This window comes from Dunckerocampus dactyliophorus, chromosome 13, assembly GCF_027744805.1.
Source record: "Dunckerocampus dactyliophorus isolate RoL2022-P2 chromosome 13, RoL_Ddac_1.1, whole genome shotgun sequence".
NCBI lineage: Eukaryota > Metazoa > Chordata > Actinopteri > Syngnathiformes > Syngnathidae > Dunckerocampus > Dunckerocampus dactyliophorus.
The window spans coordinates 15119193-15136563 of NC_072831.1; the positions used below are offsets into that span (position 1 = coordinate 15119193).

A 17371-nucleotide genomic window follows, 5' to 3' on the forward strand; every position below is an offset into this window, starting at 1 on the left:
GACTCCAGCATACCCCCGCGACCCTAATGATAGGCGACATAGAAAATGGATGGATGGATATTGAATATGGAGCGTAAATGCCTGTGCTCACTGCCTTTTTAGAAACCTCATTGGAACATGTACATTTTGAAAGCATTGACTCAAGTGTTTTACCCTTATTGCATAATAATAGTAATAATAATAATAATGATGATGGAAAACTATATTGCGTAAGGCAGGTGTGTTTTTCCATCAAGGGCCATTAAAAGAAAAATTGTTACATCACAGATGCTAAAACCAATCCAATGTGGAACAATAAAACATCTTAGCTTTGTGTTACAGGTGACAAAGCAAATTAGTTTAATATAATGAATTAATTTTATTTTTAGAATATGCTGTGGGCCAAAAATGGCCCCCCGGGGCCGCACTGCAGACATCACTGGTGTTAGGACGCAATGTCCGAGATGGCCTCAGATGACCACACAAAGACACAGGTGGCAAACACATATTGAGGTAATTCTTTATTTGACATCAACACAACCATATGGCTTAAGACAATCTGTGCCAGTTGACAAGCAAGTGTGCTTTATTTTGCAATCAATTATCATGAATGCATTATGTTTATTATAAAAACATATTGAAACACTAAACAACATTCCTTCTACAAACTATATTAAGATCAAGATTATGGATTACCCCTATATATTTCAGATCATCCAATGGAGTAACATATGTTTAGAAGATAAAAACAAATCTGATCTTGAGAAGTCAGTAAATTAAAAGAGACATTACATAAAACTCAAAGAATGCAGTTTTAACAATGTTTAGGTTTACTGTGAAGTAACAGAACATATTAGGGATTAAGTGTAGAGTGGTATTCTATCAAATATAATACATTTAATTTCCTGTTAATCTAATTAGAAACTGTTAGTCAAACAAACTGTGTAACAAGACGTATTAAAACAAGCTTAAACAAAATCAAATAATTCAACAAGGTTAAAGACTCACTGCCTCCTGCGTACACTGCCTTTAAAAAAACAAACACTTTACATACACTATTATAACAGTTCCACTCTTGTGGTGAACATGAACATTGTTGTCTCTCTCATCAATCAGAGTTCATTCAGTTAATGACACAGCTCTGGCCGATGGTGTCATTTATCGTACTGACTGGGGATCACAGCTGAAGGGGTCAGATGGGCTTGGTAGTACTGTTGTAGACGAGGCGCTCCCTGTCTTCTATGGAGGTGAGTGGAGGGTTGTTGACGGGCACGCGGTGGTGCTGCGAGGACTTCTTTCCCTTCATAAAGCAGTAGAACAGGATGCCCAACAGGATGACAATAGCTATACCCAAAATGGCAGCTATCGCAATGACACCTGCACAAATAAATTAGTTGATCAGTGTTGAAGAAAATCTGGCCTATTTTTTTTTTTATGTGAATTTCAGGTACAAGAACAGTTACATACTTGTCTGGCTTTCAGACACTCTGCGCTCAAACTCCTCTTTTCTTGCGAACACATCCTTTTCTGAACAAAAAAGAAATAAAAATTGAGGTCGGAAGCACTGGAAACACGTCAAAGAACATTGTTTAATTTGACTGTTTGAGCCTGATCTGATGCAAACATCTTCATTTGTTTAATAAGAAATATTAGTAATTTGTTTAGTAAAGTGTTTAAACAAATTAGGAGAAGTCAAGCTAAAACAAAACAGGGCTGATTGTTGAATGTACTGTAACTTACTACCTTACTTGCACTGGTCTAGTAGCAAGTACACACAAAGTATTAATCGGAGAATGCTACTTAATGTCGGCTTGTTTTGTTACTATTGTGTTGAATCATACTGAGAGGCATTTGCTGTATTTCTTTCAAAAGGGTCAAAATAATATAATACTTTACATACAATTGCAACCTATAAAAAACATTAATAAATGAATATTTGTGTTGCAATGTCAATGAAAATGAGCATTGTTACCTTAGTAAAGGCAGAATTTTTCATGATGCTTTTGTCATGCATCTGTATTAAGGTTTTATGGGGTAACTACTGACATATCTGCTGAGCGTTTACAGATTGTATCAATGTGAGACGCGTTTAGTGAGAAAGTAAAATCAATGCGGTCATACCAAAGTAAAGAGTTTTAGTTCCTATTTTATCACCATTAGAAACATTTTCATTTCACAGTCATGTACAGTGGTGTGAAAAAGTGTTTGCGCCCTTCCTGATTTCTTTTTTTGTTGTTGTTGCATGTTTGTCACACTTAAATGTTTCAGATCAACAAAAAATGTGAATATTAGTCAATGACAACACAACTGAACACAAAATGCAGTTTTTAAATGAAAGTTTTTATTAATTAATTGGTTAATTAATTAATTTTTATTAATAAGGGAGAACAAAATCCAAAGTTTCATTTTTAAAAACTGCATTCTGTATTCAATTGTGTTGTCATTGACTAATATTTAAATATTTGATGATTTGTTTGTGTGACAAACATGGAAAAAAAAGGAATCAAGAAGGGGGCAAACACTTTTTTTTTGTAATTATGATGACTAGTATTAGGGCCATATGTGTACACCCGCCTCCATTCATTTGTAGTGTCCTATTCAGGATCGTGGGGAGGCTGGATGCTATCCCAGCTGACTGACAAAGGTGGATTAGATAGCTACTTTATTGATCCCGAGGGAAATTCAAGACCAAACACTGGACTGGCCGCCAGTCAATCACAGGGCACACACAGAAACAAACAAGCAACCACCTGCACAAACGTCAGCAGTGTAACACTATACTACAAATGACAAAAAACACGTCAACACAAGGAGAACACGCATACTCCACACAGAAGTCACGGGATTTGAATAAAGACCCTCCCTGCTGTGAGGCAGACGTGCTAACCATATGCACTGCAGTGGTGCTGATTAGATAACTATCTGACATAGTAACCTGAGGCGACAGAAAATGTTGGAACGACAAGACAAAAGTGAAACACTAATCCAAACAAAAAGCCATAAGTGTTCAAGAAAAATTCAACTAACTGGGATGAGTACTGATAAAAGCAAATATTACATGGATGTGATAGAAAAGAACCATGTGGATGTCAGTGAGAACCTACCCGTCACGCCTCTGCAGACCTTCCCGCAGGCCTCCTTAGAGTCAAAACGGTTTTCGTTTCCCTGGCAACCACCGTAGTTAAAGCGAAAACAGTGCTGTTGTAGGGGGTTGTAGTACCACCTAGTGAGACTGTCTCTGCAGCTGCCGGTGTCGGGAGGCTCAGTGCAGCGCACTGTTGACCACAAGAAAGAAGATTAAAGATTACACATTATACTAATAAAATCTACTCAAAGAAGAAAAAAAAAAATCACCTTTTTGCTCATCCACTGGAATTTTCAGCAAAATCTGGAATGTGTTGTCCACTGGTAAGAATTAAATATATGAATTCATTTAAGAATATATTTCACCCAAAAACTGAGTGACGGTGATGAAATAAAATGATTCTTACAGTCCTGGCATTTCTGTTCATCTGAGCCATCGCTACATTGAGGGGTGGAGTCACACTCCAAGCCTGGCTCCAAGCAGCAGCCGTTTGCACAGGTGAACTGCTCTGGGGTGCACGCAACGCCACACTTTTCTGCCATGGAATACAAAGAACAAGATACACACTATGATTAAGACATAATACAGAATATAATATCAATCAGATATTAGAAAGTCAAAAAGTCCTGTTACTACATACCTGGGCGATCCGGAACTGGTAAACCTCTACCGGTACCCCTTTTTTCTGAGGATTAAAACATGATAAGTCAGTGATACTCATCAGGCAACAAATAGAGACTTCTAATGAAAGTGGAGTTCTATTACATTTATAAAACAGTACAGAAGATGCATTTCCTAGATGCAAGTGAGGGGATTTTGTCCCTGCTTTCTGGTGCTTTATGATAAGAGTAACCAGACATCCTCTTTTCCTGTGACATGTATTTAGGTACCAGTCTGCATGTATTTAGGCGATGCGCTAGGGCTTGTGTTTCATCCCTATACTGTCTCTGTCTAACCATCCTTGGCAATTTTTTAGTGTTAGGTGTTAGGTTAAGTGTGAGAAGAGTAGTGTCCAAAGTGCAGCCCGGGGACCATTGGCGGCCCATGGCTGTTTTTTTTTTTTTTTTTTTGGCCCACGGCATGTTCTAAAAATATAATAGCCAACAATGGAAAAATGTAAAAATCAGCAGTAATTTTATAAGAATAAACTCAAAATATTAGGAGAAAAAAAATTGTAATCTAACGAGAAAAATCACAGCTTTATGACAAAAACGTTGCAATATTATGAGGGACAAATACTGTAACGTTAGTAGCATAAAGTTGAAATATTAAAGGAAAAAGCAGTTATTTTTTCAAAGTTGTAATATTATGAGAAACAAACACAACAACAAAGTAAGTTCTCATTTTTGGAAAATTCGGTTGTGGAAAAGTTATGTTACAAGAATAAAATGTAAATATTATGGGAATAAAGTCATAATTACAAGAAGAACATTTACAAGAAGAAAATTCAAATAGTTGGAAAATTTTTTAAACTGCAGAAATGCGAAAAACTGCTGTAATTTTACAAGAATACAGTCAAAATATTGAGGAAAAAAAGTCGTATTCTCAGGGGAAAAAAAGTTGCAAATTTACGATAAATAATAATAATTTTTTTTAAGTCTTGATATAAGAACAAAACAAAATTAAAACTAAATACAGTATACAGTAGACAAACAGTAATTCTTTGGAAAATTTGGTTGGGGGAAAGTTATAATATTCTAAGAATAAATATAATAATATGAAAAGAAAATTGACCAAAATTATTGAAAACGAAAGAAGAAAAGAAAAAAAAAACCTCAGCAAAAATGGGGAAAAAAATCAGCAAAGACTGAAGTTCATACGAATAACACGCTTTTTCACCTACAGTCATCATTCGTTTAGTGTGGTTAAATGGTTCCGGACATGACCGTGATAAGTGAATTTCCACGAAGTAGAATTCCTTATTTATAAATGAAATAGTTCATGAACTGCTAAACATGGGTTTTAACATTATTAGAGGCCTCTAGACATGAAATAACAGCCCTAAAGTCACTTTTACAATCATATTACTCATTATAGTAGGAATAATAATAGAAAATAAGACACCCCTGCGTTAGACAGTCTGCATGTCAGTCATTATATGTAGCACCACTGATTGGCTGTGATGTCATTCAGTCATTCATTTTGTGTACCGGTACATGGCAGTCATTACTGTCGCAAACTGATTTGCAGTGGATGTGGTGCGGCAACACCACTTGGACAAACTCACTTGTAAAAAGAGTTCGCTTCCTACGTAACATAAAAAAAATTATCAAAGTTTAGGGGACTGCATCTTTAAAGGTCCACCACCACCCCAAGTCTGTGTGTAAGTGTTGTATTTACTTATTTGCGGACAACACAAAAAAAGTAAACACTATTAGTCAACTGATTAAACCTAATTAATTGTATTTTAACCCTGAAATATTAAGTCAATGTTAGTTTAACACAAAAAGTAAGTTAGCAAGATACAATTGTATGGAACTGGCTGACATGAAAATATCAGTCAAAGTTAGCCTCCCATTTTAGTAATGGAAAACCACCATGAGCAGGATTTAAAGTGCTCTTTCCAGCATCCCCTGTCTTTTTATTACATGCAAACGGATGCAAAGCAGTATCATTTCAAATGCAAAAGCTACTTTAACATCTGAAATTCACAATGGAATTATCCAATTAAAAAACAGTTTCAAATGATGGCAACAATGTAATGTCACGCTGTAGGAATGTAGCAGAGGAAACATACCTGTGCCATAGCAGGCATTGGTGCACTCGTCCTTGGAAAGATAGTTATTCAGGTTCTCTCTGCAGCCTCCAAATATAAAGTCCTCGCACTTTTCCGAAGCAGCGTTGTAGTGCCATCGAGGGAAAGCGCCACGACATGGTCCAATCTTCTTTGGAGCCATGCAATGATCTAAAAGAAGTTAGGGTAAAGCGAGTTACACACAATTATTTTGTACTGTCATGAAAACATTAAAAATTGTTGTGTTCAAATCTCAACATGATTCAAACAAAAAAACAACATGGAAAGTATATTGTTGCAATTCCCTTTTACAACCTGGTTACTTCTTCTACTGTACATCTCAAATGGTGTCTCCTCCATCAAATTAAATGTACACCAGACAACAAAGTGTGCGCTTTATCAAGCAGTTCAACAATAAAGGTTATTGTCTCACACCTGAAACCAGATACAGTGTATTCAATTTTTTCCTGTAGCTACTCCCAACATTCAATATTTTGGTGTCTGCTTTGAATAGTCGACAGACACTAAAAGTAATTATGTGTCGAGACATGTAAAAACAGGATGTTTGTTTAGCCATGTGGGCCATCGAGGGAGATGTGGTTTGTCTGTATGTCGCTGATGAGACATGCTTTGCTCATCGTACATGAGCTTACAAAGAAGTGCTTTGACTCCATCATGTGAACCGAAAACTACACAGCTGCAATATTCTTTGTGTTATATCTAGTTCCCATTCATGAATGGGCTGTATTGCAGAAATTAAAACAAAACACAGACCTGTGTGTATCTGAATTACATCAGTAACAGTGAATAAAAACAAAATGTACAAGTAAAAGTATTAGGCCAAAACACAGCCACAGACAGACAGTCTTACCAGTTTATTTGTGAATCCAGAGCCAGAGCTGTTGGCAAAATGCTTATTGTTAATATTTTACATGTTAAAGTAGAGAGCTTTTAAAGTCATCCTAAATTGCCTGCAAATGGGAAAAAAAACACAAAACGCACAAAAGGTTTGAGTGTGAGCATTGTGAATTCCTTCATTCTGTGTTGACCTATAAAATATTTTGGATATAAATAATGAAAACTAATTCAATACAGATTTCCTTGGCAGTTTTGTTGTTTTAAAACATGCCGTTTACACTGAACCTGCTTCCTTAGAACCATGCATTCCAATCTCAAAGCTGCTTTGAATTAGGCCTGTCATGATAATCAATAAATCACTTAACAGCACGGTAAATCAAATATTTATTTAAAATAATCAATATATTGACATGTGCGTGTGTGTTTGTTTTCCTCTTCTCTCTCTCTGCAGAACAGGCTGGATGACAAGAAGGTTCGCTCCGTGCGTCTGTCTAAACACCTGGGCACGTTGGTTCCATAGCAGAATGAACAGAGTGAGTGAACCGTCCTGTCAGTTATTCAGCCTCTTTGTCCCAGTGAAGAGAGGCACGCTACGCGCCAGCGGTGTACTATTTGCTAGTTGTGTGTCACGATCCAATACTTTCTTCGTGCCTTTGCGTAAAAAACACGATATGTAATTTCCAGCCTGTTTGCACATCGTCAATTTGTGACATGAAAAAGTTTGGGACAAAGACAATGAAGTAAATTATACAACAGCATGGAACTTACATTTTAGTGAAGCTAAACACCTCATTGTGCACCAAACACATTTTGCTGCATCCAAAACATGTACTTCAGCCAAACTCCGACAAAATGTTTCACCTCATTAAACGTAAACGGCGTATTCCACACATGTTGCTAAAAGTGAATCAAGGAAGTCTATATGCAAATGAGCTGACGTCTGCATTGACAGACAATATGAACTTCAGAGTATTTCTGGGTTATATTGCTCCAATCAGAAATATTGTGATTGATTGTGATCTTCATTAAGGTGCAATTTTTGCCATTTTATTTAAGTGAAATTTTTGCTAAAATAGACTGAGACTCCGTTTTATTTTCATTGGGCTTTGTCTTTTTTTGTTTGTTTAATTTATTATGTTTGCATGTTTGTTTATTTTATATAAAAGCTCAAGATTCCAATTACAATGTTAAATACTCTTGAGAAATTCAAGTCTATTTGCTGTTGATACGGTGTACTCGCATTATTATGCCATATATTATCATTACATTAATGAAAAAATGGTCTCAAAATAATGTTGACAACAATATCATTTATCGGCAATCATTTGTATGACAGTTATCGTCCAGCAAAACGTGTTGTTTGGTTGAGCTAAAAGGCGTCAAAAAGGTGTCACCTTGGTCACTTTGGAGTATTTCCTGCCTAAATATATTTACTACAGCAATGGTAAGTCAAATAACAATACTATACTCTTAAAATCATCAAAAACTGTTCTGGAAAACAACAGGTTTAGGTCTGGAAAATGTGAGGTCAACAACAGAACCAGAAATGAAAGTTATTTTAACATATGAAAATTGCGCACTTCCGCATGTGTGACCATATAGTCGTTCACTTAGTTTCTTACTATCGAGAGAATGAAAAATAGTGTAATCAACTGACGACAGCTTGTCGCAGGCTAAGCCTATCTATACCAGCGTGTGTGATCGCTCACGTTTCAATCTCATTCGACTTTCTGGCATCTTTGTTTACACATTTTGCCTGGCTCCCGCTGCCTCCCTGGCGGCAGCTAGCTAGCTCGTTTATGTCCCACGGGCAAGCTACAAGTGGCTATCACGTTCATGAGATACAGTACATGCTAACTTGCTTTTTAAAAAGTGTTAATCTTCCTCTCGTTATCATTGTAATACTTACGACTTGTCTTCAAAAGACTAGATGTGTGTCTAAGTTGTTCAACATAAACACATATTGTGTCCAGCGTTACGATAGTGACACAGAGGTCTCCAACAGGTAGCTCGTACGCTAGCAGTAGCTCAACAGCTGTTGTTGAGTAGTTCAAAGAATATTTCAAATTTTGGTGTCTGACCCGGAACATATCAGAAGGACAAATGGCGTTGGCTCTGGCCACCCGCATTGCGGTACAAAATGGAAGGATGAATTAAAATACATTAAAAAGTTTTATATTTTGAACATTATTTTTAACACTGTGATTTCTGTAATGTTTTACTTTAAAATGTCAGTGAATAAAAAAAAAAATACATTTTATCATGTTAAGAAAGATGTAGTCATCAAAAGAGCCACATCTGGCTCCTGAGCCATAGGTTCCCTACTCCTGGTCTATAGTGTGCGTTAAGCAGTTAAAGTGCGGTTCCAATAATGCCTTGCACACTGCCACTTACATATTCCTGTATTATCATTCGTAGTGACATAGTTCACAGTCTGATTGGCTTCTGGCTGCCCTGTTCTCACGAGACAGCTTTTCTCAGACGAGAAATGTTGTCACCTTTGAATCTCACAAGATCCCTATTAAATATTTCTTGTTGTACACAGTAAATGTTGGCTTGTCACATTTTTCAAGTTGATTGTCATCTTCTGTTTCTGTTTAAGAAATGTTGTAGACAATTATTTTGAAAAAGTATATTGTGTCAGGTTTTATACCAAACAGTAGCTTCACTTGAATGAAAACCTGCTGTTCTTTTTTCCACCTTTGTTTCTCCACATATTCCACATTCTAAACAAGCTGTTAATGGATAATTCAACTGAATTGCTGACCCCACTCCATTGTCCTACAAAGTGCACTCAAGCTGCAAGCACACCGAATACATGACTTTAAAAAGCTCCACCACTGAATAAACCTTAAAACCTTCTAATGACTTTCCATTGATATGGAGGATGATTGGCGTGTTCTCGTTTGCGTAACTAAAGTCGAAACCAGACAGACAGGTTTCGTTGAGTCGGGGGTGGAGGGAGTGGGAGAACACCTAGTACTCACTTCCGTTTTTTCAGAGAAATCTGAAAACACACACATAGCTTCACTTCATCCGGGCCGTATGTGGCATTCCAAGACAATGACCTTGATACCACAAGGAAAACGTTTTACTAAGTAGTGTAACCACACTTTGTATTTTCTTATCTTTGTGCGTTCTATCATTCAGCTTGTAGGAGGAATTAAGTCAGCGTGTCTTGGAAAGTTTTATAACAGGAAAAGACAAAGGCTTGACAATGACAACACAACAAGGAGCATAGGACCATCCCAGGTGGCTTGCAAACAGGGAACTACTGAGCAGAACAAACAAAAATGTGAACACATAAAAAACGTAGGTATGTAAAAAGCCCTGAGGAAAGAAAAGGAGCAAAAGGGCATTGTCTCAACATGAAACATAAACAGACAACTCTGAAGGGGGTCTAGAGACTCATCAACAAACAGGGATTAAAATGGTTTGACACACAAAAGTACAATTATGCTCATTCACAGCAGTACATTATTTTGTAGTGGACAAAAACAATTTTCCTAAAACTTTATAGAGGAAGAAACAACCTGTCAAATTCTGATGAGGCTTTGGAATAAGGGCAAAAACAGTAATATATTTTGCTGTGAATGTTCCTATCCATCCAGATAATTGTATTCTTAGGGAATTTAGTCACTCCCTTGTATCATCAATGCACAGCAGTCGTGGTGGGTACGTACTATGTACGTATGGTCATTATAGAATCACTAAAACAACTCATCTAATGAGGCCCATGACTTCAGTAATAAAGTATTGTATTGCGTCTGTGTAGGCTCTCAGTGGTACAGGAGTTGTCCATCGAGGGAAAGGCTTCTTGAGACGTCATCTGTACTTCTGTGAAGAAGGTGTCGAACGTTTCGCTCCTCATCCGAAGAGCTTCGTCAGCGAACTAATAAGTGCTGGTAGCCTAGGCCTTAAATACAGTAAGAGTGGGCGGAATTGGTCTGCCAACACCCTCCTCCTATTGGTTCTGTGGGCTTTTGGGTTTCTTTCCCTATTGTCAAAAGAAGAGAGTAGTGAAAGAAATCCAAAAGCCCACAGAAGCAAAAAGGAGAGGAGTGGTAGTCCCTTATGTAGCTGGGGTCTCCGAAAAACTCCAGAGGATCTTATGGCAACACAAAATTCCTACCTATTTCAAACCAGTAAATACCCTGAGACAAAAATTAGTGCATCCTAAAGACAAGGTGCCAAACCAAAAACAGAGCAATGTGGTCTATTCCATCCACTGTAAAGATGAGGAATGCAAAGAGCACTACATTGGGGAAACTAAGCAAATGCTCCAAAAAAGGCTTTATCAACATCGCAGGGACAATTCTAGTGGGTCTCAATCAGCAGTACATCTACACCTTAAAGCAACCAATCACTCTTTTCAGGACAGCGAGGTAAAGATTTGGCCAAAGAAAACAGATGGTTTGAAAGAGGAGTAAAGGAAGCTATTTTTGTCAAACAACAGAACCCATCACTGAATCGGAATGGTGGCTTGAGGTTTAATTTGGACCCTGTGTTCAGCAGGTTACTGAAGACCAAAACCCACAGCTCTTAGTCTTGCAAATGAGGCGGAGCCAGGGCCGAGCCAGAACAATAGATGCTAACGAGCCAGTATCAGAGTCGTTCATACCCAACTACAGGGAGCTACACTTCCCTTTGATCAGAGGTGCTAATGGCAGGAGAGGATTAGACCACAACTCCGCCCAGGCTTAGTGTAAGGAACCAATAGGAGGAGGGTGTTGGCACACTAATTCCGCCCACTCTCACTGTATTTAAGGCCTAGGCTACCAGCACTTATTAGTTCGCTGACGAAGCTCTTCGGATGAGGAGCGAAACGTCCAACACCTTCTTCACAGAAGTACAGATGACGTCTCAAGATGCCTTTCCCTTGAAAGTATTGTATTGTGCGCAAGTGAGGAAACAAAGTCTAGACACTTACGTTCAGATTGCTCAGGTGTAAGAACCAGAACAGTGACCTTGGTTGAGTCGGACTGGCCAATGGTGTCTGTGACGGTCAATTGGAACTTGTAAATCCCGGATGTCAGATTGGACACAATAATTTGGTCGTCAAAGTTGGTTTTCTGCATTAAAAAAAAACACAAGTCTCTGTTAACATCTGGATGATAAGAGTATTAACGTGTGATAATTCATTAGATACCGTATTGACCCAAATATAAGACAAACCTGAATATAAGATTAACTCTCAAGGCCTCTTTTTGAATTAAAAAAACATTTTTTTTTCAATACAAGAAAAATAACTGGTGGATTACAATAAAAGTTTTCACAGATCTCAGCTGCTGGACTGCTGCTTGATGCTTCACTGATTACCATCACTGATCAAGTAAAATTATCATAACTCCTCTGTTGTTTGTTACTTGCCAACCTTTGGGACTGTGTTCACCCTTGTGGTTGTGACAGAGAGAAGCAGTTTCAGACGCATTTTCTCTTATACAAATTTCTAGATGCCGAAATAAAAAACAACCAGTCTTTTTGAGACTTTTACTGTCTTAAGTTCGGGTCAATGCGGTATGTAGACAGACGCACTTCAATGATGGCATAAGGATACTCTGTGAGCATTTGCCACTGATAGGAGACAATCCGCTCGTCATCTTTGCTCTCCACTCCGTTCAGGGTCACGCTGTCCTGAGGTTGGACTACTCGGTCCTGTCCTCCATTGGCCACAGGCGGACGGTCAGTTTCCTCTGGAGGAAGACATCATGGTAACAGTTCTTATCATACAAACACTACTGCAGTTATTTCCGAGGAGAATCCTCTTACAAGCACATAATGCAACACCAAATGACATTGTGGTGGATGAGAAACTCAACACTCCACCAGGGGCAATAAGGGCTGGGCGTGTGTGAACATGCTGAAGTGGAGGTTTCTGCCCTAGTTATGTGGACTCACATATCCTCAGTGCAAACAGGCCAGTGGAATACAATGGAAAATGGTTATCAGACTGTTAAAATGATGACGTGGTAATGATTCAATACCTACTTAATTAAAGTGTTGTGTGATTGAATTATCCTCATCCATATAATCTCCCTCACATGATTAATAAAGTCTATGTATCTGTCTTTCCATCCACCCCACAAAAAGATGACACACTCTTAGCATGACTGTCATCGGTAGTGATCCCTAGCTGGAACGTGTATCGTGATGGCACGTTTGTATTTAAAAAGATGAAAAACTAGACTCTATAAGATCAGGGGAACACAGTGGAAAAGTGAATATTTTTTTTTTACGGTCACATATTATTTGAACTGACCAGGCTTAGATAAACTCATTGTTTGATGAAACTTTTATGGTACATACAATTGGGAAAATACTCACAAGGATAACTTGTGGTTGTTTACAATCATACATTTGTAGTATATACAGCACTGTCCACACTGAAAAGTGATTTAACAGATTAACAGTGCATTGAAATTTTGTTAAAAGAATCTAAAACAATAAGAATGATGTAAATGCTCTGTCTTGACAATAGCAACTTTATTTGGATGCTACAAAATAGTCCTTGCAATTTTTCAAATAAATTAGTTTGGCACCTTCTGTATTAAAGTTAAAACAAACATGCTGACAAACAAACATCAATGTTGACATTAAATTGATGTAAAAAGAGATATGTCATAGAACTGTCATACATCATGATTCCTAAAACTCTTCAGTTCTTTCACATTTTTTCATTAATGAGTAAAGTATAATAGTTTGATAGGTAGAATAACATCAAATATCTATATATGTGTGTGTGTGTGTGTGTTAAGGGGGATTTCTTACTTGGTGGGACCTCCAACTCCAGGTAGCTGTCATAGACGGAGTCCAGGATGTAGTTAAAGAAGCCCTTCTTCCTGACGAAGCGACAAACATATTTCTTCTTGTAGAGGCAGTCAAATAGGAAGCAAGAGCTGATAGAGCCCTCCTCAGCACCTCCTTGCATGAAGGCCACATTGCACTTGGGTTCCTTGCAGCAGGCCATCACACAGTCTTTCGCACTGCTCAGTTTGGGGGCCGAGATAAAGGTGGCCCCGTCTTTCACAGACTCGTCGGCATCCAGCACAAAATCCTCACGGCCTTTCGTAAATTTGCCCAAACACTCTTCGCCAACCTCCTGGCTGGAGGCGCACCCCAAAACCCCAACAAGCAGCACCAGCAACCAGGGTGGAAGTATATCCATAATTAAAAGACCACCTCTTAAAGACTTTAACTCTCAGATTCCTAGCGACACCTGTAACGAAAGCGAAGGCAATAATTAGCTGAAAAATGTCTTCCAGAAGGTCTAGGCCGCGTAGGTGAACGCTGACTTTGCTTTACTTTCTCATTTATAAACCAAAAAGGGAAGCATCGTCCTTGAATCGTCCTTAATGTCCTGAATTTCGTAAGTGAAAGACTAAGAAGCGAAGCCTAATCACGACAAAGCGCTGGAATTTGACGCCACTGACAGAGTGACTCACACGTTCGCTCACCTGAGAGAGACAGGAAGTGCACATATGCCACTCCCTTTCCCTTACACGCCTCTCTTCTTCTTTGGTTTAGTGGAGGGTACATGCTTCTCTCGAACAGCAAGCATCGTAATCCCTCAATCACTTAATGACACTCACTGATAAATATGTACTGTATCAACATTCCTCCCCTCACTACCATAGCTTTGGTATACAAAATGTTTATTTTCCAACAACATTTGATACAATGTACAAATATTTACAGTACAATATACAATATGTAAGGTGCATATCTACATCACTGCAAGCGCAATAATCCACATACTGTTTACAAAAGGAATTGCATTTAAGAACATATCGTTACTACAATCCCAAAAGACGGCACTTTAACTGTTAATTATTTTATGCACAGGTTTTGTGTAAGTTTTATTCATCATGAAGTTATTTTTTCGTTGTTTACAATTGCTACAGGTTTTGTTGTTGTTATGTTTCAAACAACAGCACGACAAACGCGCTGTTTTGAACAGTAATAAATGGTATAGTAATGCTTTTGTCTGGTTTGGAGGCCCTTGGCTGAAAAAATATTCCACGGTGGGCACTTCGCCGCAAAAAGGTTGACAGAACCACTGTATTAAGCTCTGTAATAATGAATGTAATAATGTATTAAATATGCATTACATTGCGTTAAAAAGATTACAACATGTTCCAAATCAGCTGTTTGTTATACAGCATACAGTATGTTACATGATCGATAATAAAATAATAATATACAAGTTACATTTTCTAGGGATTTTTTTTAAACGTAAAGCAATACATATTTACATATGCATATGTGTATAATCACGTGACTTTTATAATGAAAGCCACGTAATGATATACATCACATCAACAAAATGCTTTTTCGGTGACTATGATTGCATGTTGAAATAAAATCAAACCATTACCATTACCATGGTTCGGTGCACGTCTCGCTTTAATCCAAAAGGTGGCAGTAAAAGCCCATCTACCTGTATATTGAACGCGGAAGTGTACTCTAAAGAACGCACTCCTGTCATACATTTGTCTCATTTCTACGTTTTCGTTATGCGATTTCTTATTATTTCAAATCAAAGTGCCAGTTGCTGAGTTGGAGCTGATTCATACTCTGAGTCAGGTAGTGCGTCATGAACAATAACACCTCCCTCGAAACCACAGGGGGAGGAGCAGGAAGTTGCCGTGCCAACTCCGACGTCATGGATTATAACGTAATTGCATTTTTGTCCTTTTAGTATATTTTTAAATAAATAATAATATAAAGGTTAACTTTTTACCTGTCCAACTTGCCTTTTAATAAACTCTACTGGCTATATTAATTAAGATAATTACGCAGTGAGGTATACTAATACTAATACAGTACTAATACTTTATGCCCTGATGTCTCTGATCTTTTAACAGTGCAGAACTAAGTATCATAATAACAGATGAATAAATTTGTGTACCAGGAAAGGTGAGCTGTTGGAGGTTCTCAATAATTCAAGGGCATCAGTGAGTGTACTATATATGGCTGGCCATGGCTGATTAATAGCCCTGTCAACCAACATAAATAATCATATGATAATAGGATCACTGGAAACCTCAGCAATTTGAAAATGTACCACAAAGAATGTGTAACTGTGGATTAGTTGCAAATTCTATATTTGATGTAGTAGCTAATGTTATTTTATTGTGTCTTTTCACATTTTTGACATAAAACAGTAAGCCGTACAAGCATTGGTTAGGACATTGATCAATCTTCAAGATTCCATTTTCGATTGCAGAAATGCACAGCCTGCAGCTTTACTTTGTTCCATTCATTTAAGATTTTTGCCCTAACTGTATGTATTTTAGTTAACTGTGCCTTGTAGGGCTGCAAATAATGATTATTTTAATAACTGATTAATCGGTCGATTATTTTTTCGATTAATCGATGACTCGGATTAAAAATATACATTTTTAATATCCGCCTCTTTTTTCAGAAAGAGAAGATTTGAACTGACAGTGCAAATAAGTGCACAAACACCAGGTTGCCGCTTGAATAGTCTGTTAAAATAATGTTAAATAATACAAAATCTAAATGTTTGTCAAATAGCTTCAGTAAAACAATAAATGTATACAAAAATACAAACATGATCATTTTCTTACACAATTAATCTGAAGCTTGTTGTGTCAATTAATGTAGGATTGGTTAGGCTACAGATTGACCAAATGAATATGACGCAAACACCTACAGTTAGTGTTTGGGTCCGCAACATATCAGAAAAAAAGGCAAAAATGCCCATCACTGTTTTCCAAAGTCAAAGCTGATATGTGTGATTATCTTATTTTGGCTAAAAGACAAAGATAATAGGTCTGCTTTCATGCGTGACTAAGGAAATTAAAAAATATTCACATTTGAGAGGCTGAACTCAAAGGATATTAACATATTTAAATCAAAAAACGATTAATCGATTACCAAAATAGTAATAGATTAGCCATAGATTAATCGATTCATTGCTGCAGCTCTAGTGCCATGAACAGTCTCAGGAACATTTCACTGCATGCTATACAAGTGTTGTGTAGCAGTACTAGGGGCGGAGCCATCCAAACATTGATTGGATCAGGGTAGTATCAGTATTGGATCAATACTATCGTGACGGGACCAATATTTTTCACTCCTCGTCTATGTTTATTTTCACAAATATAATTTTCTTGTTATTGATATTGTTATATTGTTGATTATGCTGTATTTATATATTGTTGACAAACCCACGAAAGGAAGTCACTGGACACAGGCGGGCTTTGTGGGCAAAAACAGAAATAATTTGAATGAGAGCAAACTTTTGTTTTGGATGAGTTATTTTGCACTATTTACTTTATTTTGCTTAAACATCTTCTATGGCGCTTATCCTCACTCGGGTCGCGAGTATGGTGGAGACTATCCCAGCTGATTTCTGGCCAGAGGCGGGGTACACCCTGGACTGGTCGCCATATATAGACAAACAACCATTCACTCTCACATTCACACCTATGGACAATTTTGAGTCGCCAATTAACTAACATGCATGTTCTTGGAATGTGGGAGGAAACCGGAGAACCTGGAGCACTAGGAGAAAACCAACACATGCATGGGGAGAACATACAGATGCCACACAGAGATGCACAAGCAGAGATTGGAACCCAGGTCTTCCCGATCTCCTGACTGTGTGGCCAACATGCTAACCACTAGGCTTTTGCTCAAACAATTGATATCGTCACTTGATCAGGATCAGCAATTTAAAGGCAAAATAA

The 17371-nt window shown here is 37.7% G+C and overlaps 1 protein-coding gene across 1 annotated transcript; it reads right to left on the reverse strand.

The window, feature by feature from the left end:
• Nucleotides 1-497: 497 nt before the first annotated feature.
• spint1a (serine peptidase inhibitor, Kunitz type 1 a) lies at nucleotides 498-14134 on the reverse strand. Its single transcript, XM_054797619.1, has 10 exons — nucleotides 13425-14134; nucleotides 12192-12349; nucleotides 11587-11728; nucleotides 5802-5969; nucleotides 3705-3749; nucleotides 3471-3599; nucleotides 3334-3384; nucleotides 3084-3254; nucleotides 1447-1506; nucleotides 498-1356 (listed from the first exon to the last, which is right to left on the reverse strand). The coding sequence occupies exons 1-10, from the start codon at nucleotides 13819-13821 to the stop codon at nucleotides 1172-1174; spliced, it is 1506 nt and encodes a 501-aa protein (XP_054653594.1). The 5' UTR covers nucleotides 13822-14134; the 3' UTR covers nucleotides 498-1171.
• Between the last annotated feature and the right edge of the window lie 3237 nt (nucleotides 14135-17371).

What these genes read in the sequence shown, in the direction of transcription:
- spint1a (XM_054797619.1), bottom strand. Translation starts at nt 13,821, where the DNA reads ATGGATATACTTCCACCCTGGTTGCTGGTGCTGCTTGTTGGGGTTTTG. An exon ending in GGAGTTGGAGGTCCCACCAA is followed by an intron (nt 12,350 to 13,424) that starts GTAAGAAATCCC and finishes GTCTTCCTCCAG; the next exon opens with AGGAAACTGACCGTCCGCCT. An exon ending in ATCCTTATGCCATCATTGAA is followed by an intron (nt 11,729 to 12,191) that starts GTGCGTCTGTCT and finishes TTTTTAATGCAG; the next exon opens with AAAACCAACTTTGACGACCA.